The sequence below is a fragment of the Balaenoptera acutorostrata genome, chromosome 19 (assembly GCF_949987535.1).
Source record: "Balaenoptera acutorostrata chromosome 19, mBalAcu1.1, whole genome shotgun sequence".
Classification (NCBI taxonomy): Eukaryota; Metazoa; Chordata; class Mammalia; order Artiodactyla; family Balaenopteridae; genus Balaenoptera; species Balaenoptera acutorostrata.
In genome coordinates, this window is record NC_080082.1 from 63,053,564 (window position 1) to 63,073,967 (window position 20,404).

Here is a 20,404-nt window from a genome sequence, read left to right on the forward strand (position 1 = left end):
TCTCCGCTTCAGGTTCCTTGGGACAGAGTCGGGAGGCGGTTTGGAGGCGGGGCCACAAGCTTCGGTTTTCTTCGGAGGTAGTCGAGTACTGAAGGACTCTGTTCGGATGTAGGCGGAGCCAAGAGCTTCGGCCGGATGTGGAGGGGCCACAGCGTCGGTTCCCTTCGGAGGTAGTCGGATACAAGTGACCCTGGGTGGCTGATAGGCGGAGTCTCATGTTTAGGAGGGAGGCGGAGCCACGGGTTTAGGCAACACGAAAGAGGCGGGGCTCAGGAGTATTCCAAGGGGGCGGGGCAAACAGCGTCCCGGCCTAAAGGGGGCGGGGCCCCGGGCCGTGGTGCCAAGGGGTCGGGTCCAGCGTAAGGAGCCTCCCATTTCCAAGTCCCGGAACCGAGGAGGGAGGTGCGCTTCGAGGGGCGGGCTCAAGGGGGTTTCACTTTCGGGGGAAGGCAAGGATACGGCCCTGCGGGGCGAGTCCCAGACTTCCCGCTCCGCTGAGGTGGCGGCGTGACGAAATCGACGCAGGGGGTCGGCATGGGGGGGGGTGGAGGAAGCAGCGCGTGGCGCGCTACGTAAGGGGGTGGCTCCGCCGGGACTGCGAGCTGGTGTTTACGAGGTGACTAGCTGGTTCTATCAGAGGACGGTGCCACATTCTGAAGGGAGCGCTCACGAGTGGGGTGAGCCCGCCCGAGCGGAGAACAGACGGCGGGCGTTCAGGGGACCGGGCTTCCGGCTGTGGGGTTCGAACGTGGGACAGGAGCTCCAACTGGGGGAGCTCAGGCGGCCGGAGGGGGCGGGACCTCAGGCTATGGGATTGACGGGAGCCGAGGACGCCCGAACGCTGAACCCCTTATGTTCGGGAGGAGGCGGTGCTGCGGTTCGGCTGAGCCGAGGACTCCCGAGCTTACGGACCGGTCAAGCTCGGGCGGGGGCGGGGCTTCGTATTCTAGAAGCCCGACTCAGAGCAAGGGGACCTGAGGCAGAACCTCGGGGGTTCGGAAAGGGGAGGGGCCAAGTCCCGAGCAACCCGAAGAGGACGTGGCCTCAGCGGGGCTTTGGCCTCTGGAGGTCCCGACACCTGACGGGGACACCCGAAGGGCGAAGCCGAAATGGAGCTTTCGAAGGGGGCGTGGCCCGCGCTGGGGCCGGCTTTGCTCCGAGGCGCGTGGGCCGGCATGGCAGTGTTGGCCCAGACCAGAATGTTGACCGCGGGGTCCGAGACGCCCCAGCGGGGCCCGGCGGCTCGGTTCGGGGCGGGTCCTCGTCTCGGTCAGCCCCGGGGCCTGGCGGGATCGTCCGAGGGCGGAGTCCAGCGCCCAGGCGGCGGAGCCTGGCCCTCCCGCTCAGCAGGTGGCGAACGCGGCACTGAGCGAGGCTCCGACCCCCGAGACTCAGGGGCTGGGCTTCGCCGAGACCCCTCCCCCCCGGCGGTGGGAGGCCTCCCCGCGGCGCAAATCGGGCGGTGAGAGTCGTGCAGCTCTGTGGGTGACTGCTGTGCCCCTGGCCTCCCGCAGGAGGATGCTGGTGGTGGAGGTGGCGAACGGCCGCTCCCTGGTGTGGGGGGCCGAGGCGGTGCAGGCGCTGCGAGAGCGCCTGGGAGTAGGGGGCCGCACGGTGGGCGCCCTGCCCCGCGGACCCCGCCAGAACTCGCGCCTGGGCCTCCCGCTGCTGCTGATGCCCGAAGAGGCGCGGCTGCTGGCCGAGATCGGCGCGGTGACCCTAGTCAGCGCCCCGCGCCCGGATCCCCGCCAACACAGCCTGGTAAGGGGGCAGGTTGGGGGCGCCTGCGGGAGAAGAGGCTGGGGACAACAGGTCCCTGAGGTGGGAGGGGTCTGGGAGTCCTGGATTCTGGAATACTGTGAAAGTAGGATACTGGGATCCCCGGGTTCGCGCCCCTAGGTTGGGAGGCGCCAGGGAGTCGGGATTCCTAGCTTCCTAAGGCAAGGCATGCCTGAATCCTGAGATTACAGATAAGTTTACTTCTCAGGCATTGGCATCCTTCAAGCGCCAGCAAGAGCAGGGCTTCCAGGAGCAAAGTGCTCTGGCAGCTGAGGCCCGTGAGACCCGTCGTCAGGAGCTCCTAGAGAAGATTGCAGAGGGCCAGGCTGCGAAGAAGCAGAAGCTGGAACAGAAATCAGGGACCAGCGGGAGCCAGGAGGCCGGTGGGAACCAATCTGCAGAAGAGAACGAGGCCAGTGCTGGCCAGGCTGCTGGAGAGCGTGAGGAAGCAGGTGAAGGTGGGAGCTGGAGTCCAGGGACCAGGGGAAGGAGGGAAGAGATCTTTGGGGAATTTTGGCAGGGAATCTAGGGCTGGTTCTCCCTGGGGCTGGGAAAACCCTGCCCCTTGGATTCACCAAACTCTCTTGGATTCACCCCCCGCCAGGCTCCTCCTCTCCCCAGCCAGGGCCTTCAAATGGGGTGGCTCCTTTGCCCAGGTCTGCTCTGCTCATCCAGCTGGCCACTGCTAGGCCTCGGCCCATCAAGGCTAGGCCCCTGGACTGGCGTGTCCAGTCCAAAGACTGGCCCCACGCTGGCCGTCCTGCCCACGAGCTTCGCTACAGCATCTACAGAGACCTGTGGGAGCGAGGCTTCTTCCTCAGTGCGGCTGGCAAGTTCGGGGGCGACTTCCTGGTCTATCCCGGTGAGTTTGTGTTGGGACCTCTGGTTGCCACTCATTTCTTCACAATCCCACTACATTCTGCATTTTTCTTTTCTTTTTTTTGGTCTCATTTTCTCAGCCTCTGAAACCATGGAAGGACAGGAAACACTTGGGAACCCGTGCTCATTTGAAGGGCAGTTTAGTAAATGAAAAAAGGGGGCACAAAAGAACAGCTCATAAAAAACATGTATAGTAAAAAGTAAATCATATTTTATACTGTTATGCAGTTATAGACAAATTATTTAAGTAGTCTTAAAAATTGTGGCTCTAGTGAAAGAATATGAAAAGAACTTAAAGTGGAGTACTAAGTAGCCAGAGAATGCTATCAAGCAAGTGGGAAAAAAGCTTGAAAGGATTTACTCCAGCCCAACGACAAATAGTTAATAGTTCTGGGAGGGAATTTGCATCAGGAATAGGTAAAGGGGACTTTTGATGAATCAGTTAATTTTTGAATTTATTGTGTAACTTAAAGGTTAAAAAAAAAGTGCAGAAAATCATTCTTTGTTCTCCTTAAGAACATAGATAGAACTGCCTGATAAGTAGTCAGATCTTAGCCATTCATTGGAGACTGTCCACTAAGTTTCCTGCAGATGAGTTGACAGGCTTATTCTCTTCTCAGACTAAAATTTAACTGACTGATTTAGGAGCTGAGAACAGTTTCCCTGCCCCATTCTCTATAAGTAACCATGGTTTAATTACTTTGCTGGCTGGTTTTTTTGGGTGATTTTTGTACGCCAAAAAAAAAAAAAAAAGATTATTTTGGTTTTGCAAATGAATATTCAACTTACTAAACATACAAATGTTAATTTCTAGGTTTTTTCTAAGCTTTCAGTTCAATTTATAAAACTTAATTTTTTCAATCTACCAGATTTTAAGGGGACCATTAATTCATGTTTGATCCCATTTACAAAAGGAAATAAGTAGTTTCAAACATTATAAGCTGCATTTTAAAATTTAATATTTTTATTTTCTTTTTTAAGTTCTGCAGTTTTCTGGTTATGAATCTTGCCAATAACTTAAATCTAATAAGTTATAAATGGGGTAATTTTAAAGTTTATATTCTTACACTGTTAATAGACTTACTAAAACTTCAGATTAAGTTTAAATCAATCAATTACTTAATCACACATTTGAAACTAAACCACAAGGCTGACCTGTTACTTGTAATAGGTCAATATTTCTGAAACAATAAATACTCAATGTATCAAATATACATAAAATCTTTGTCCCCTGAAGATTAGTGTTCAAGGTCTGAATCTCTTAAATACATATTTCTAAGTCTAACTCTAAATCTTCCTGAGGTTAAAAGATGCTAAGTTTCTTGGAAAGCAATTTTGGGGTAACTTCTCAAGCATTTTGATGCTCCTTTCTCAGCTAACTGAGGTATCATAACAACCAGAGAGGTGCCTGGCTCCTGGAGAGTTTCTTGCCGGAAACCCAGCTGCCAGGGAGGGCCTTGATTTATAGTTGCTACGACATCCCCTCAGATGGAAGGTCTTAGAGCCTTGCTCTTTTATTTATTTATTTTTTCCCTCCGTTTTATTGAGACATAATTGACATACAGCACTCTATAAGTTTAAGGGGTACAGCATAATGATTTGACTTATACACATCATGAAATGATGACCACAGTAAGTTTAGTGAACATCCATCATTTCACATAGAAACAACATTAAAGAAATAGAAAAAAAATGTTTTTCCTTCTGATGAGAAGTCTTAGGATTTATTTGCTCTCTTAACAATGTTTATATATAATGAACAGCAGTGTTAATTATATGTATCGTGTTGTACATTACGTCCCTAGTACTTATTTATCTTATAACTGCTAGTTTGTGCCTTTTGACTACCTTCATCCAATTCCCCCTCCCCCCATCCTCTGCTGCTGGTAACTACAAATCTGATCTCTTTTTCTATGACTTTATTTTTGAAGTATAATTGACCTATAGTACTGTGTAAGTTCCTGGTACGCAATATAGTGATTTTATATTTCTATACATTTCAAAATGAGCACCATAAGTCTAGTTACCATTGTCACCATACAAAGACATTACATAATTATTAACTATATTTTCCACACTGTACATTTCTTACCTGTGAGTCATTTATTCTGTAACTGAAAGTTTGAACTTCTTAATCTTCCTTACCTGTTTCCTCCCCCAGCCCTCCTCCCTTCTGACAACCACCTGTTTCTTCTCTGTATCTACGACTCTGTTTTTGTTTAGTTATGTTTGTTCATTTGTTTTGTTTTTTAGATTCCACATATAAATAAAATCATACAGTATTTGTCTTTTTCTAGTTTATTTCACTTAGCACAATACCCTCTGTTATGCTAATAGAGGTCCATCCATGTTGTCAAAAATCCCAAGATTTCATTCTTTTTTATGGCTGAGTAGTATTCCGTTGTATGTATGTATGTATGTATGTGTATGTATATATATATATACCACATCTTCTTTATTCATTCCTCTATTGATGGGCATTTAGGTTGCTTCCATATCTTGGCTATTGTAAATAATGCTGCAGTAAACATAGAGGTGTGTGTATCTTTTCAAATTAGTGTTTTCATTTTTTTCAGATAAATACCCAGGAGTAGAATTGCTGGAAGCCTTGCTCTTTTAGATTTACATTACCTGTTACTTAGTCTTCTGGAAAGCGCCCTACTCAGGGTCCTACTTTACTTGAACGCGTTCATCTAATCTGGGGGCAAACTATAGCCCCAGGTCAAATCCGGCCCACTGACTGGTTTTTTTTAAACAAAGTTTTATTGGAACACAGCCTTGTCCATTTGTTTACATATGGTCTGGGACTGCTATTGTGCTAGAGTGGCAGATTTGAATGTTGGCAGCATGGCCCACAAAACTGAAAATATTTACTCTCTGGCCCTTTTCAGAAAAATTTTGTTGACTCCTTTCTTCTATCTATTTTATTATGCCATCCTATTGTAAATTGTTTTCTTACTTTTAGTCTGTTAGAGTCACTTCTCATTGGATATTTACATGATACCCTTTTGAGTTCCTCATGGCTTTGACTGACAACGATGTATTCAATTATTTGTTTTCATTTTTGTTTTTTAAATAAGATTATGCTATACATGTATGTCAACTTACCCCACCTCCAAGGTCCAAGGGTGTCTTTTAAAATATTGGTAGTGATAGCTGGAACCATCCCCATGTCCTCCGTGTGGACGTCCCAGTGTCTTCCAGCTCCCTGCCACTGGAAACTGCTACCTGCCTCTCTCCTTCACCCAGGCGACCCGCTCCGTTTCCACGCTCACTACATCGCTCAGTGCTGGGCTCCCGGGGACCCCATCCCACTCCAGGACCTGGTTTCTGCTGGCCGCCTCGGCACCAGTGTCAGAAAGACACTGCTGCTTTGCTCTCCGCAGCCTGATGGTAAGGTGGTCTACACATCCCTGCAGTGGGCCAGCCTGCAGTGAACTCCAGAGACCTGTGGGCACGTGGCTGTGTCCTTGGCAAGAGCCTTTCTAGATGGTCCCAAGCTCATCTCCGAGTGGGAGGCTCGACCACCCTCCTGACTCTCTCGGCAGTTAGTTTTTGATTCCAGATTTATAAACACTACATCCTTCTCATGCCCCTCCCTGATTCCAAGCACTTAGTGGCTGTGTTGTTTTTATAGTTACCTATTTCCAATCGTGAGTTTCTTGAGTGTGAAAGCTGATTCATCTCTGTTTTCTACAGGGCTTAGGTCCCAAGAGGTCTCAATAAACTTGTTGAATAAATGTGGAGTTTGTGATTTGGATCCTTATGACAGTCCTGGGAAATGTGGCCATTTGTGTCTGCTTGTACAGATGAGGAAAAGGCCTGGAGGGGGGAAAATGACTTGTCTGAGGTCACACATCTAGTAGGGAGCAGGGCTGGGATTTAAAACCTGGTCTTTCTTTTTTTTTTTTTTTAATTGATCGATTAATTTATTTATTTGGCTGCACTGCGCGTTTTGTGGCATCCTAGTTCCCTGACCAGGGATTGAACCCTGGGCCCTCAGCAGTGAAAGCGCCGAGTCCTAACTACTGGACCGCCAGGGAATTCCCAAACCTGGTCTTTCTGACACCGAATTTTGAGCTCTTCCACTGCACTAAACTTCCTTTTGAAAACATTTGTACAAGGCATTTCAGATGCATACAAAGGCATAAATAAAAATAACACATGAAGAAAAGAAGGAAGCGAGTGTTGCAGTTTTAGGATAGCCATTAGGAGTAGGGAGGGGAATGTCAGGGGTGGTCTTTTTCTTGCCTTGGGTGGTGTTTATTCAGGTCTTTGGAGAATTACTTTTTATACCATACATTTGTATTCTAGATCCTCCTTTAATTGTATGTTCTATTCCACAATTTTTTACAAAAGCTAAAACACATACGTATGAAATACGCATTTGTAAAATGATCTATGTAGCGCCTTTCTGCTTAAGAAATCACTAGAACGTTACCAGTACCAGCTTCCAATATTTATACATTGATTGTTTTTTTAGACTTTCTAGACGTGGACCATTTTTATTTATTTAAAACAATTTTTTTAAACATTATTATTTTTTAAAAATATTTATTTATTTATTTATTTTTGTTGCGTTGGGTCTTAGTTGCGGCATGCAGGATCTTTTCGTTGTGGCATGTGGGCTCCAAAGCGCAGGGGCTCTGTAGTTGTGGTGCTCTGGCCCTCTAGTGGTGGCCCATGGGCTCAGTAGTTGCGGCACGTGGGTTTAGTTAGCCCCACAGCATGTGGGATCTTAGTTCCTGGACCAGGGGAACCATTTTTAAAGTGTTTATTAAATTTGCTATAATACTGCTTCTGTTTTATGTGTTGGTTTTTTGGCCGTAATTCATGTGGGATCTTAGCGCCCCAACCAGGGATCAAACCCGTGCCCCCTGCATTGGAAGGCAAAGTCTTTTTTTTTAAATAAATTTATTTATTTATTTATTTTTGGCTGCATTGGGTCTTTGTTGCTGTGCATGGGCTTTCTCTGGTCGCGGTGAGCGGGGGCTACTCTTCGTTGTGGTGTGCGGGCTTCTCATTGCGGTGGCTTCTCTTGTGGAGCACGGGCTCTAGGCGTGCGGGCTCAGTAGTTGTGACGCACGGACTTAGTTGCTCCGCGGCATGTGGGATCTTCCCGGACCAGGGCTCCAACCCGTTTCCCCTGCATTGGCAGGAGGATTCTTAACCACTGCGCCACCAGGGAAGTTCCTATACCTTTATTTTTTGTTTTTTTAATTTTAAAATTTATTTATTTATTTATTTTTGTCTGCGTTGGGTCTTAATCGCTGCGCGCAGGCTTTCTCTGGTTGCGGTGAGTGGGGGCTACTCTTCATTGCGGTGCGTGGGCTTCTCATTGCGGTGGCTTCTCTTGTTGCGGAGCACAGGCTTTAGGCGCGTGGGCTTCAGTAGTTGTGGCATGTGGGCTCAGTAGTTGCAGCACACAGGCTCTAGAGCACAGGGTCAGTAGTTGTGGCGCACGGGCTTAGTTGCTCCGCGGCATGTGGGATCTTCCCGGACCAGGGCTCGAACCGTGTCCCCTGCATTGGCAGGCGGATTCTTAACCACCGCGCCACCAGGGAAGTCCCTACCTTGATTTTTTAAATGTGTAGCTTTGTTTGGTCACATAGATTTCGTTACTGTAATACAGTCACATGGTGAAAATTCTGGGGCTGAAAGTCTCCACCTCTGGTTCTCAATTTCTACGCCCCCCCAATTTCTTCTTTCCTTCTTGCCCTATTTGGTGAATAAACTTTATAGACTCTTGATGTCCTGCAAGCTTAGATTATTTATTTATTTTTTTTGGCCACAACATGTGGCATGTGGGATCTTAGTTCCCCAAACAGTGATAGAACCTGCACCCCCTGCAGTGGAAGCACGGAGTATTAACCACTGGACCTCCAGGGAATTCCCTAAGCTTTGATTAATTTAAACTAGGACACTAACCCCTGCCTGGCTAACACTCTATACTTCTGCCTGTTTTGTAATTTCTCCAATACCTCTCTTCTCTCTACAACAAGGTACTTTGATGACTCAGTACCTGAGTCCTGAGTCTTCCCTCTCAAAACTTCCTCATTAAAAACTATTCTGAGGGCCTCCACATGCAAAAGAGAAAAAATCCAGATACAGACTTTACACCCTTTACAAAAATTAACTCAAAATGGATCATCGACCTAAATGTAAAAATGCAAAACTGTAGAACTCCTGGTAGATAACATAGGAGAAAACCTAGATGACCTGGGGTATGGCGATGACATTTTACTTTATTTATTACTTTTTTTATACATTTATTTATTTATTTTTATTTTTGGCTGCGTTGGGTCTTCGTTGCTGCGTGTGGGCTTTCTCTAGTTGTGGTGAGCGGGCTTCTCATTGCAGTGCCTTCTCTTGTTGCAGAGCACGGGCTCTAGGCGGGGGGGCTTCAGTAGTTGTGGCACGCAGGCTCAGTAGTTGTGGCTCACAGGCTCTAGAGCGCAGGCTCAGTAGTTGTGGCACAAGGGCTTAGTTGCTCCGCAGCATGTGGGATCTTCCCAGACCAGGGCTGGAACCGGTGTCCCCTGCATTGGCAGGCGGATTCTTTACCACTGCGCCACCAGGGAAGTACCATCGATGACATTTTAGGTATGGCACTAAAAGGCATGATCTGTGAAAGAAAAAATAGATATGCTGGACTTTGTTAAAATTAAAAACTTCTGTGAGAAAATATTGCAAAAGACACATCTGATACAGGATTGTTATCCAAAATATACAAAGAACTCTTAAAAGTCAACAATAAGAAAACAACCTGATTAAAAAAATGGACCAGAGACCTTAACCGATACCTCACCAAAGAAGATAAAAAGATGCCAATACGCACGTGAAAAGATGTTCCACATCATCTGTCATCAAGGAAATGCAAATTAAAGCAATGATGAGTGGGGAAGGTCATCACCCTTTCCCTGTACATTGCCCTGGGCATCTCTTCCATCTGGATGTTCCTGGGTTATATCCTTTTATAATAAACCTCTAATTTTAGTAGGTAACGTGTTTCTCAGTTCTGTAAGCTGCTCTAGCAAATGAATCGAACCTGAGGAGGGGGTCGTTGGAAACTCTGAAACACCAATGATGCATGTATAGTTAAGTTATTCATACATTTAACAATGTTTTGACTGTCAACTTATACGTTAGGCCTGTGCTAAGACACTGATAAACAGGAAAGATGAGGTCTCTGCCCTCCTACAGACTTTTAAAAAAAAATTATTTTTATTTTTTAAAATATTTATTTGGTTGCGCTGGGCGGGCTCCTTAGTTGTGGCTTGCTGGTTCCTTAGTTGCGGCATGCGAACTCTTAGTTGCGTCATGCACGTGGGATCTAGTTCCTTGACCAGGGATCGAACCCAGGCCCCCTGCATTGGGAGTGTGGAGTCTTAACCACTGCACCACCAGGGAAGTCCCTGCCCTCCTATAACTTTTTTGTCTAGGAGCTAACTTGTAAACAAGAAAACAAAAAAGAACAAGGTAGTCTGACAGATACAGAAATACAATGAGAGAAAAAGAATGATAATGGTAGCTAACGCTGAGTGCTTTCTTGGTGCCAAGCACTATCCTAAGCAATTTGCATAGATTGCATCATTTCATCCTTATGATAACCCTATGAGGTGGGTGCGGTCGTCACCCCCATTTTATAGATGAGGAAGCTGAGGCACAGAATGATTGAGAAACTTGTCTGAGGTATTAGAGCTAGTAATTGAGGACTGCTGAATTTGAACCCAAGCCATCTGTATAGAGCAGGGTGATGTCATAAAGGAAAGGACTGAGTGGGACTGTTGCTCTGAGGAGGGAATACTGACTGCTGAGTCTGCTGGTCAGCAGCTGCAGAAAACAGCGGGGAAGAGCATGGGCTATGGAGCTATACTGTCCCAGCTGCAATGCTGGCCTGACTTGTAGTTGCTGAGAGGCTGAATATACAAACAGACAACGGCCAGATCATATATGAAAACAGAACTCTGATCCACAGCCTGCAGCAGCCTGCCCAGAAAACCAGCCCCCTTATCTATAATAAACAGCTCACACTGGTCAGAATGGCCATCATCAAAAAGTCTACAAATAATACATGCTGGAGAGGGTGTGAAGAAAAGGGAACCCTCCTACACTCTTGGTGGGAATGTACATTGGTGCAGCCACTATGGAGAACAGTGTGGAGGTTCCTTCAAAAACTAAAAATAGAATTATCATATGATCCAGCAATCCCACTCCTGGGCATATATCCAGGGAAAACCATACTTCGAAAAGATACACGCACCCCAATGTCCATTGCAGCACTATTTACAATAGCCAGGACATGGAAGCAACCTAAATGCCCATCGACAGATGAATGGATAAAGAAGATGTGTATATATACAATGGAATGTTACTCAGCCATAAAAAAGAATGAAATATTGCCATTTGCAGCAACATAGACATAGAGATTATCATACTAAGTGAAGTAAGTCAGACAGAGAAAGACAAGTATTCTATGATATCACTTATATGTGGAATCTAAAAAAATGATACAAATGAACTTATTTGCAAAACAGAAACAGATTCACAGACATAGAAAACTTACGGTCACCAAAGGGGACAATGGGGGGGAGGAATGATAAATTAGGAGTTTGGGATTAACATATACACACTACTATACGTAAAATAGATAAAAAACAAGGATTTACTGTATAGCACAGGGAAATATATTCAATATCTTGTAATAACCTATAATGGAAAAGAATCTGAAAAATATATGTATTTATAACTCAATCACTTTGCTGTACAAGTGAAACTAACACAATATTGTAAATCAACTATACTTCAATAAACAAACAAAAACAGCTCAGGAAGCCAGCCTGCTATAAGGCAGGCTTGTAGGAAGTAACAATCCAAGGAGCCAAATAATAACCCCTACAACAATAGTTCCAAAAGGGCCAGGACTTGATTAGTAATTCACAACTCTACTAATTTTTGTCCCCACTTCCAATTTAGGACCAAGAAAAGAAAGCCAAATATGTACCCCAACCAATCGCATAGGGTACCTAACTTCTAGTCTGCCCACGTCTAGCTTCTCCATGACGACAGCCTCCAATCGGGGACACCTGAAGCCTTTCCTTTTTTCTGCTATATAGCTTTCCCACACCTCTGCCTGCCTTTGAGTCTCTGCCAAAACATGAGTGATGGTGACTGACTCCCTTACTCTGAATAGATAGCCTTTGCTTGTTCTCATCCGGTCAGTCTTAACTTATTTCCACTTTGTGCAGTCTTGGGCAAGTTCTGTAACCACTTTTTGATGCCTCAGTATCTGCCTCTATAAAATAGGATAATAGTATTAGTGCTCCTTAAGCAAGCATCTATAAAAGTATTACTATGAGCGAGGGCAACTTCTCTGAGAGTCCTCCTTAAATATGTATTGAGGATTAAGTAAATTAACATATGTAAAGTTCTGAGAACAGGGCCTGATACATAGTAAATATTCCAGAATGTCACCTGTTATTATTTTTAGTGATGGAAATCATGGGTCACATGAATTAAAAACAAAACAAAACAAAAAAAACCAAACAAAAACAAAAAAACCGTAAGGTGTTTAGCCCAAAGCCCAGCACATTTAGAATGCTCATTAAATATTATCTAACAGCGATAAAGAAAGTCATTGGTGTGAATGGGATTATCCCAGAGAGAAAAGGACTAGAGGAAATAATCCTGTCTGAGAGGAAGATGTTGGCCGAGGAGATCAAAAAACAATGTATAAATTGCTCCAGGTTTATAACAAGAGGTGTCAGAACATTTTCCCTGTTCTGGAAACCCAAAAGAAACCTCAGGATGTAAACTGCTGTCCTTGATAAAGAGGCACAAAACCTTTTAATCATTGGGTCTCAAGTTAAAAAAAAGTCAGTCACCTTCTTAAAGAGGCTTCCCTGACCATCCTATCTGGAGTACCATTTTCCCTCAGTCATTATCAGTAATTTATTTTCTTCACAGCACCACTCTGAAATGATCTACTTTATTATTATTTTTTCCCTGTTCCCCTAAGGCTCAAAGCTTCACGAGTAGAGGATTTGTTTTAGGGTTCAAAAGGGCAGACTGGCTTCTGGCTGTGCTTCGGGTTGACATTCCGATATGAAAAATGATTTTTTTCATTATTCATGGATATAACATTATCTTCTGGAAGGAGCTTTGATTTCGCACAGCTCCAACCGTCTGGGGATCTTTTCACAGAGTCGGAGCCGGCTGAAGTCTAGTGGCGGTGGCGGTGAATACTCCAACTTTATACTGCGACTCAGAGGCTAGCTGACGGTACTTAAGTAACCACCCGAGGGCGGAGAGCAGTCCTCACTTCTCACCGGACGTTGCTCCGACACCTTGTCGGCTACAGACGAGGTCCTCCCAACTTAGCACGCCGCTCTGGCCCAACCTCTCGTCTCTATTGCTTTTTCCGCCCGCCAACGTCTTTTCTGATTGGTGCAGGCGGGCGCTGCGCGTGCTGACGTCACAAGACGGCGGCGCTGCTATAAGAGCGCGGCCGGGGGACGCGTGTGCCTTTTTCTCGGTTACCGGAGGGAGAGAGTAGGTGAGGTGTACTGTTGTGCTCTTTATTCCGGGTGTGGGTTGTAAGGTCTTGCGGACCATCTGAGCTTTAATGAGTTCGCTAAAGAAGATGCAGGTGAGATGAAGGTGGTTGGAGAGTAGTGGGAATGGTATCGGTTATAAAAGCTTGAGGGGGCTTCCCTGGTGGCGCAGTGGTTGAGAATCCGCCTGCCAATGCAGGGGACACGGGTTCGAGCCCTGGTCTGGGAAGATCCCACATGCCGCGGAGCAGCTGGGCCCGTGAGCCACAATTACTGAGCCTGCGCGTCTGGAGCCTGTGCTCCGCAACAAGAGAGGCCGCGATAGTGAGAGGCCGGCGCACCGCGATGAAGAGTGGCCCCCGCTCGCCGCAACTAGAGAAAGCCTTCGCACAGAAATGAAGACCCAACACAGCCATAAATAAATAAATAAATAAATAAAAATTAAAAAAAAAAAAAAAAAGCTTGAGGGACGGTTCTCGCGATATTTTCCCTCGGCGCCGCGAGGTTCTAGCTGAGTTGTGGGACTGCGCAGGCGCTGCTCCGAGTCCTCACTGTCCACTCTCCTTTCCGCACAGACGGGCAAGTAGAGCCAGCATGCCGGTGGCCCGGAGCTGGGTTTGTCGCAAAACCTATGTGACCCCGCGGAGACCCTTCGAGAAGTCCCGCCTCGACCAAGAGTTGAAGCTGATCGGTGAGTGGCTAATGCAAGGTTTCTGCTTCCCGACCCGGGGAAGCTAACACGTGGGTGAGGCCGCCCACGTGCTCATTCTGCTGGGATCCCTCCGGTGTGTCCCCCTCCCTCTTCCCCGAATTCGGGATCGTTCGTTGTTTAGATTTTCTGTACCCCGAAACCACCAATCCTTTTCAGTAGTCCGTGGGACTGAACTTGTTCGCCCGTGCTTTGCAGGCGAGTATGGGCTCCGGAACAAACGTGAGGTCTGGAGGGTCAAATTTACCCTGGCCAAGATCCGCAAGGCTGCCCGGGAGCTGCTGACGCTGGATGAGAAAGACCCGCGGCGTCTGTTTGAAGGTGTGTATGGGAAACATTGGGCTTCAGTTTCCTCTTGATTAGAACTAACAGTGCTCAGCAAGCTTGGCCACCTGGCTCTAGCTGTACACAGCGTAGCAAAACAGTACTGCAGCTTGTGTGTCTTGTTCACTGGGGGTGGGAATAGACTGAAATTTCTGAAATGTTGGATGGTTCTAGCAGGGAGGGAGCTTTACTGTGTACATTTGCCTGCTTTAACATGGTGGTCAAGGACATTTACTCAAGGTCTGAACAGAAGAGGACCTGTGGATTTCACAGGGAAGAACATTCCAGGGGATTTTGGAGAGGGTAGAGATTATATAGTAATTACAGTGACTAAAAAAATTGTGGTAAGGTACACGTGACAGAATTTATCATCTTTTAGACTCTTAAAGTTCTAGATTTCTACCTTGAGATAGGGAGTTAATGGAGGGCTTTTGGAAGGAATGATTGACATGATCAGATTTTAGTAGGACCTCTTAGATTGTGGCTTCAAGTGGCAAAAATATTAAAATAGCTGGTATTTATAAGGCTCACTGCATCCCTTTTTCTAAGCTCTTGGTGTACATTATTTAATCTGCACAAGCAGGCTCATAGCAGGTACTGATAATACTCTTTTTCAAATGAGCAAATGGTCAGAGGCCTCCCACCATAGGTGGGACTGGAGGGCAGGCTCCAGAGTTCAGGTGAGTTCAGCGATGGGGATGGAATGAGGATTCCAGGAGAAGCTTAGAGAACATCACCAAAAGTTGAAGCAGTGTCTAAGTGTAAGAAGTAATCAGTAGACTTGGTTAGTGTGTTCTGCATTGTATCCTGGTGTGGAAGATACATGTATACACACACACACACGCATACATACATACATACATATACGTACATACATACACGTACATACATACATACAGTTTGTGATTCTAACAGATGTAAGTTTGGTTGTAGGTGGTTCTGTATCTTGTTTTTTTGTAACAGTTTTTATTGGGATAAAACTTACACAACATGAAGTTTACTCGAAGTGTCTACAACTTGTTTTTAGTTGCCTCTAAAATTGGCCACTGCCTAGGTGTCATGTTGATAACTTGCTTTTGGCCTGTCCCTGGGAAATCTTGATTTCTGGTGGAAAGCAGGAGGGGCTGGGAAACCCGTCAGGCTTCCTTGGGCACCTGGCTTTTTATTCTCAGTCAGGGTTGCTAGTCTGACTTTTCTCCCAAACTGTGACTGAGGAAGGAAGTGCTGTTAAGCATGAGTGGTCATCCATATTAGAGGTTGAGAAAGGCTTGGAGCGTGTTTAACTAACTACCACACATTTATCACTCTTATCTGTCCTAGGCTCAAGGATGTGAGAGGTTTTCATTCTTAAACTTTTGTTAGTTCATAAACTCCTTTGACAGTCTCATGATAATTGAGGAATCTCCCCCATGGACACTGGTATTGGGTGGGACTTTTTCCCTGAGTCTGGGCGACAGACCGCAGCTGGTTCTGGTCTCGGGGAACTTGCTGAAGATGGAGATAATCACAGAGAAACTTAGGTGATAAGCAGTCATGTGACAAAGAGATGGCGTAGGGCAGGGTGAGAGGCAAGTGTCCAGGGATTATTTGGCTTTCGGGTGGAAGTGGAAGTTGCAAGAGGGAAGCATCAGGTAGCACACTTTCTAGTGAATGAAGCTCTTTAGATTCCTGGGATGGGGAGGAGGAGCCTGCAAGCTCTGAGGCGATTGCTCACCGCTACAGCCTCGCCCACTAAGGTGTGAGAGTCTCATCTGGTAAAAAGACTGACTGGTTCATGCAGGCACTGACAGGTATGAACTCCTTTCTTACACCAGCTTAGGGAGGACAGGTATTGCATCCATTTTTCACATTAGAAACTAAGGCACTTACAGGCTTGCCGCATGCCATAGTGACAAGGGCCCCTTTGCCACTGAGGTGCCCACTGGCTTACATTTTAAAAAAAATTTATTGGTTTGGCTTTTACATTTTAAAAACTGATTCTGGGGGGTTTCCAGTGGTTAAGACTCCATGCTCCCAATGCAGGGCCCTGGGTTCGATACCTGGTCAGGGAACTAGATCCCACATGCATGCCGCGACTGAGTTCGCGTGCCACAACTATAAGGAGCCCTCGAGCTGCAACTAAGGAGCCGGCCTGCCTCAACTAAGACCTGGCACAACCAAATAAAAGTAAATAGATGGATAGATAGATAAACAGATAGATAAAACTAGTCTAAAAAAAAGGAAAACTGATTGATTGTTAATGCTTTGGCCAAATGGAGCCCATGTAACAATTTTTAGTAGTTGGACATGATCCTGTTGAAGATGCAGAGTTTATCGGTGTTATTTTTGTCTTCATACCAAATAAGGTTTTTCCTGTATTGATGACCCTCCCCATTGTTTAAGGATGTTGGGGGTTTAATAGTAAATATGAAATATATTTTTGAAGTAATACAGGTTGAATTATTGTCAAGTTTCTATTTTCTAATGTAAGGACAAAAAGGCATGAAGTGTCCAAACTGGTAGATAATCCCAAACTCACTTTTGTTTACCTTTGAATATGTTTTTATATTACTATTTGAATATCATGTCTGTGTTTTAAATTGAGGTATAATTTATAATTCATTATTATATTAGTTTCAGGTGCACATAGTTTGCTTTTTTTTAAATTAATTTATTATTTATTTATTTATTTTTGGCTGTGTTGGGTCTTCGTTTCTGTGCGAGGGCTTTCTCTAGTTGTGGCAAGCGGGGGCCACTCTTAATCGCGGTGCGCGGGCCTCTCACTATCGTGGCCTCTCTTGTTGCGGAGCACAGGCTCCAGACGCGCAGGCTCAGTAGTTGTGGCTCACGGGCCTAGTTGCTCTGCGGCATGTGGGATCTTCCCAGACCAGGGCTCGAACCCGTGTCCCCTGCATTGGCAGGCAGGTTCTCAACCACTGCGCCACCAGGGAAGCCCAGTTTTGTTCTTAAGATTGGCTTTGTTCTTAAGATTGGTCTTTTGTGGTACCATAAAAATTAAGGTCTGTTTGTTCTTTTTCTGTGAAAAATGGCATTGGAATTTTGATAGGGAGTGCATTGAATCTGTATGTTGCTTTTAGGTAGTATGGGCATTTTAACTATATCTTTCCATTTATTTGTGTTTTTAATTTTTTTCATCAGTGTCTTATATTTTTCATTGTGTAGGTTTTTCATCTTTTATGCAGTTGTAAATGGGAGAATATCCTTGTTATGTGTTCAGCATTTATTCAGTGCATATTATGACCTGGGGTGTTGGGAAAGGTATATAGTGTGTATAGTATGTTTCTCCATTTAGATTCTGGTCTGCTAGGTTCCTGGTCTGCTAGGAAGACTTTGTCATCACAGTGAGCCATCTTTCCTTCAAGCTTTGCCTGGGGGCAAGGGAGGGGTTGGGTGGTAATGGTGCTTTTACCCCAGTGTCAGGGTGTTAGTGATAATCCTGTGTGGTGATAAGGAGTGCAGTGAGTGTGAGCCTGGGGGAGGGGGTTTGCCCACAGCATCCCAAGAGCTGTCCTGAGTGGAGCTTTGGATGCCCGTGGACAAGAAGTAGGGTTGTGTAAAAGGTAGAAGCTGACCCTTGCTGGATTACTTTGTGCCAGGCACTGTTAGGTCCACACCATCTTTTTAGTAGAAAATCTCAGAATGATAGAATGGATGACATGTGCTCAGCTTAAATGTATGCCCAGCCTTTTCAGGCCTATAAGATTGGTTCTGATACTGTTCCAATATTATAGATACGGAAGGTGGTTTAACCTCATTTGATTAGTAGGGCTTTCTTGACTCTAGAATATTAGCTCCTAGCCGCTATGCTGTGTTATGGGAGGAGTAGTTTAGAAACAGCAGCACTTAGACTTTTGCAGATGAATGCTAAGCCTTTCAAGGGGGTTGTCTCATTTGCTCTTCCCAACAACTCGGGAAGGTTCTTCCTGTTTCAGGTGAGCGGAGTTGCATGTAGTCACCTGCCTTAGGGTGGTGTGAGGATTCCGTTAGTCACAGTGGCTCACGTAATCGCATTCTGAGTCCTGTATCAGAATTCGCTCTTACTTACCACCGTGATTTGGAGGTGGAGGGTTTGAACCCAGAAGCCTGAGGTCAGCCAGAATGCTGAGGCAGGCCTTCCTTCCCCCCTTACCAGGCAATGCCCTGCTGCGGCGACTCGTCCGTATCGGGGTGCTGGACGAGGGCAAGATGAAGCTGGATTACATCTTGGGCCTGAAGATTGAGGATTTCTTGGAGAGACGCCTGCAGACCCAGGTCTTCAAGCTGGGCCTGGCCAAGTCCATCCACCACGCCCGTGTGCTGATCCGACAGCGCCATATCAGGTACCGCCTCTGGGCTCCCTGAGCCTTCCCCGCCCCATCCCCTCTGATGGTCGCCCTCGCTAAGCCGCTGTCCCTATCTCCTGTGCAGCCCTCGGAGGTGATGAAGGTGTGAGCTCCCCTTGAGGGTACAGATTGACCCCTACAAACAGCTCATGGGGGAGCTGGGGGCAGCCTCACCCCCCCGTAGCCCAGCGCAAGGGTCACTGCGGCTGGAGCCGTACACCTTGCGAAGGCTTCTCCGAGGCGTGCAGGTAGCTGGACAGGTAACAGCCCTTGGTGTCCAGTTGAGAGGAGTCACTGGGGCTAACTGACTTGGGTGGGTTCGGCTGTGTAGTGGGCCCTTGTGAAGCCACTCCAGGCCCTGCCCACCACAGTGCGCTCTCCTGTCGGCCTTAATTTGGTGAGTTCACCACAGGCCAGGGTCTGATCATGGTGGCAGCTGCCACAGTGAAGACCAGAGGCCAGATGGGTCTTTATCTGAGTACTCAGTTTACCCTTTGTAAATTGGGCCCCGTTCACGAGGCCCAGTTGAGCTGTGTAGTAAGTGGGCGGGACACATGCATACTGAATTTCTGCCGCAGCCTTTCGTTAGCCCCGTGACCCACGGGCAGGAGCCTCTCACGTTGCTTGTCTGAAATGAAACAACCCCTATTATTTCGGGTTGCTGCTTCGAAGACAGTGAAACTACACCTGCTAATAAAGCTCAGTGTGTGATACACACAGTTGAGAGTATCTGAAGTGCCTGGCACGGTTGTGTATTTGAAAAGCAGGTCTTGGGTGTGTATGCTGCCACCTCACCTCATTCACTCTGGTCTCGTGGGTTACTTCGGAATTGCTCTCTCCCTTCTGTGAGGTGTGAATGTAAAATAAAGGTGGATGCATTTGTGTGAATCAGGTGATGCCTGAAAGCTCCCCGGAACACACAACAATTCCTTAGGATCAGGAATGCCCTTCCCGTTATTGCTTCAGAGTCAGTGCAGCTCTATCGCACCAGCCCTGCCAGCTGCAAAGCACAGGCGGAGAGGAGAGCAGCGTCCTGTTTCCCTGTCCTCTTCACCTGCCGTCCCCTCCAGGGTCCGCAAGCAGGTGGTGAACATCCCGTCCTTCATTGTCCGCCTGGACTCCCAGAAGCACATCGACTTCTCCCTCCGCTCTCCATACGGGGGCGGCCGCCCTGGCCGCGTGAAGAGGAAGAACGCCAAGAAGGGCCAGGGCGGGGCTGGAGCTGGCGATGACGAGGAGGAGGATTAAGGTCCCGCCTGGCCTGATGGAGTGTCTAGTTTTCCAGTCGGTCAGATAATAAAACACTTCAGGACTGGTGTTGATTGGTGTTTCTCTTTTCCTCCCTGCTCTGAACACAAGCCTTCTGTAGTAGGAAGTGCAGGCTGCGTCCTTCAGCGGGTTTCCACACACGCACAGAGGGGCCTGGTCAGCTTTGTTCAGGTACTTGGTACCGCCTGCAAGATGGTGGTCCTTTTCCCCTTAGGGCTGGGCTGCGGTGTCCTAACAAACATGTCTACACATAGCTTATCACAGCAGGGAGGCCAGTAGTAGTATGAGGCAGGTTCTTTAAGACAGAACCAGAAGGAAATTCTCAGCCGCCCGTTTGCACGTGGGGCGAGGAGTCCTTTCCAGGCAGCGGATGCCGGGGAACCCTGCCCTCCCCCGGCGTTCGGAGTTTCTGACGATACTCATGGCCGCGAGGGAGGCAGTCTTTTCTGTCTGCGAAGCTGCTTCAGGCAGGGAAGGAGGGGCTCGGTCTCAGGAAACGAGGGACACTTGGCATTGGGCGACCTCGCAGCAGCTGCAGCCACAGGGCGCACCCGGTCTGGGGGATTTGG

At 47.0% G+C, this 20,404-nt stretch overlaps 2 protein-coding genes across 8 annotated transcripts; both read left to right on the plus strand.

Moving 5' to 3' along the window:
• The first annotated feature begins 337 nt into the window (after positions 1-337).
• On the plus strand, positions 338-6,398 carry TSEN34 (tRNA splicing endonuclease subunit 34). Of its 5 annotated transcripts, none has more exons than XM_028166277.2 (5): positions 338-402; positions 1,515-1,761; positions 1,988-2,237; positions 2,384-2,641; positions 5,908-6,398. In XM_028166277.2, the coding sequence occupies exons 2-5, from the start codon at positions 1,519-1,521 to the stop codon at positions 6,093-6,095; spliced, it is 939 nt and encodes a 312-aa protein (XP_028022078.1). In that variant the 5' UTR covers positions 338-402; positions 1,515-1,518; the 3' UTR covers positions 6,096-6,398. The 5 variants fall into 5 exon arrangements, with proteins under 5 accessions (XP_028022078.1, XP_028022079.1, XP_028022077.1 ...); XM_028166278.2 differs by lacking the exon at positions 338-402 and adding an exon at positions 544-616; XM_028166276.2 differs by lacking the exon at positions 338-402 and adding an exon at positions 545-677.
• A 6,761-nt stretch (positions 6,399-13,159) lies between these two features.
• On the plus strand, positions 13,160-19,883 carry RPS9 (ribosomal protein S9). 3 transcript variants are annotated; one of them, XM_057533653.1, is made up of 5 exons: positions 13,160-13,213; positions 13,787-13,902; positions 14,119-14,241; positions 18,377-18,563; positions 19,533-19,883. In XM_057533653.1, the coding sequence occupies exons 2-5, from the start codon at positions 13,806-13,808 to the stop codon at positions 19,654-19,656; spliced, it is 531 nt and encodes a 176-aa protein (XP_057389636.1). In that variant the 5' UTR covers positions 13,160-13,213; positions 13,787-13,805; the 3' UTR covers positions 19,657-19,883. The 3 variants fall into 3 exon arrangements, with proteins under 3 accessions (XP_057389636.1, XP_057389637.1, XP_007181453.1); XM_057533654.1 differs by lacking the exon at positions 19,533-19,883 and adding an exon at positions 18,652-19,488 and having other exon boundaries at positions 13,167-13,213; XM_007181391.2 differs by having other exon boundaries at positions 13,169-13,213; positions 19,637-19,883.
• The last annotated feature ends 521 nt before the right edge of the window (positions 19,884-20,404 follow it).

Coding starts and splice junctions, on each gene's coding strand:
- TSEN34 (XM_028166277.2), top strand. CDS start 1,519: ATGCTGGTGGTGGAGGTGGCGAACGGCCGCTCCCTGGTGTGGGGGGCC. Junction 1,762..1,987: donor ATCCCCGCCAACACAGCCTG/GTAAGGGGGCAG, acceptor TTTACTTCTCAG/GCATTGGCATCCTTCAAGCG. Junction 2,642..5,907: donor CGACTTCCTGGTCTATCCCG/GTGAGTTTGTGT, acceptor TCCTTCACCCAG/GCGACCCGCTCCGTTTCCAC.
- RPS9 (XM_007181391.2), top strand. CDS start 13,806: ATGCCGGTGGCCCGGAGCTGGGTTTGTCGCAAAACCTATGTGACCCCG. Junction 14,242..18,376: donor CCCGCGGCGTCTGTTTGAAG/GTGTGTATGGGA, acceptor CCCCCTTACCAG/GCAATGCCCTGCTGCGGCGA. Junction 18,564..19,636: donor ATCCGACAGCGCCATATCAG/GTACCGCCTCTG, acceptor CGTCCCCTCCAG/GGTCCGCAAGCAGGTGGTGA.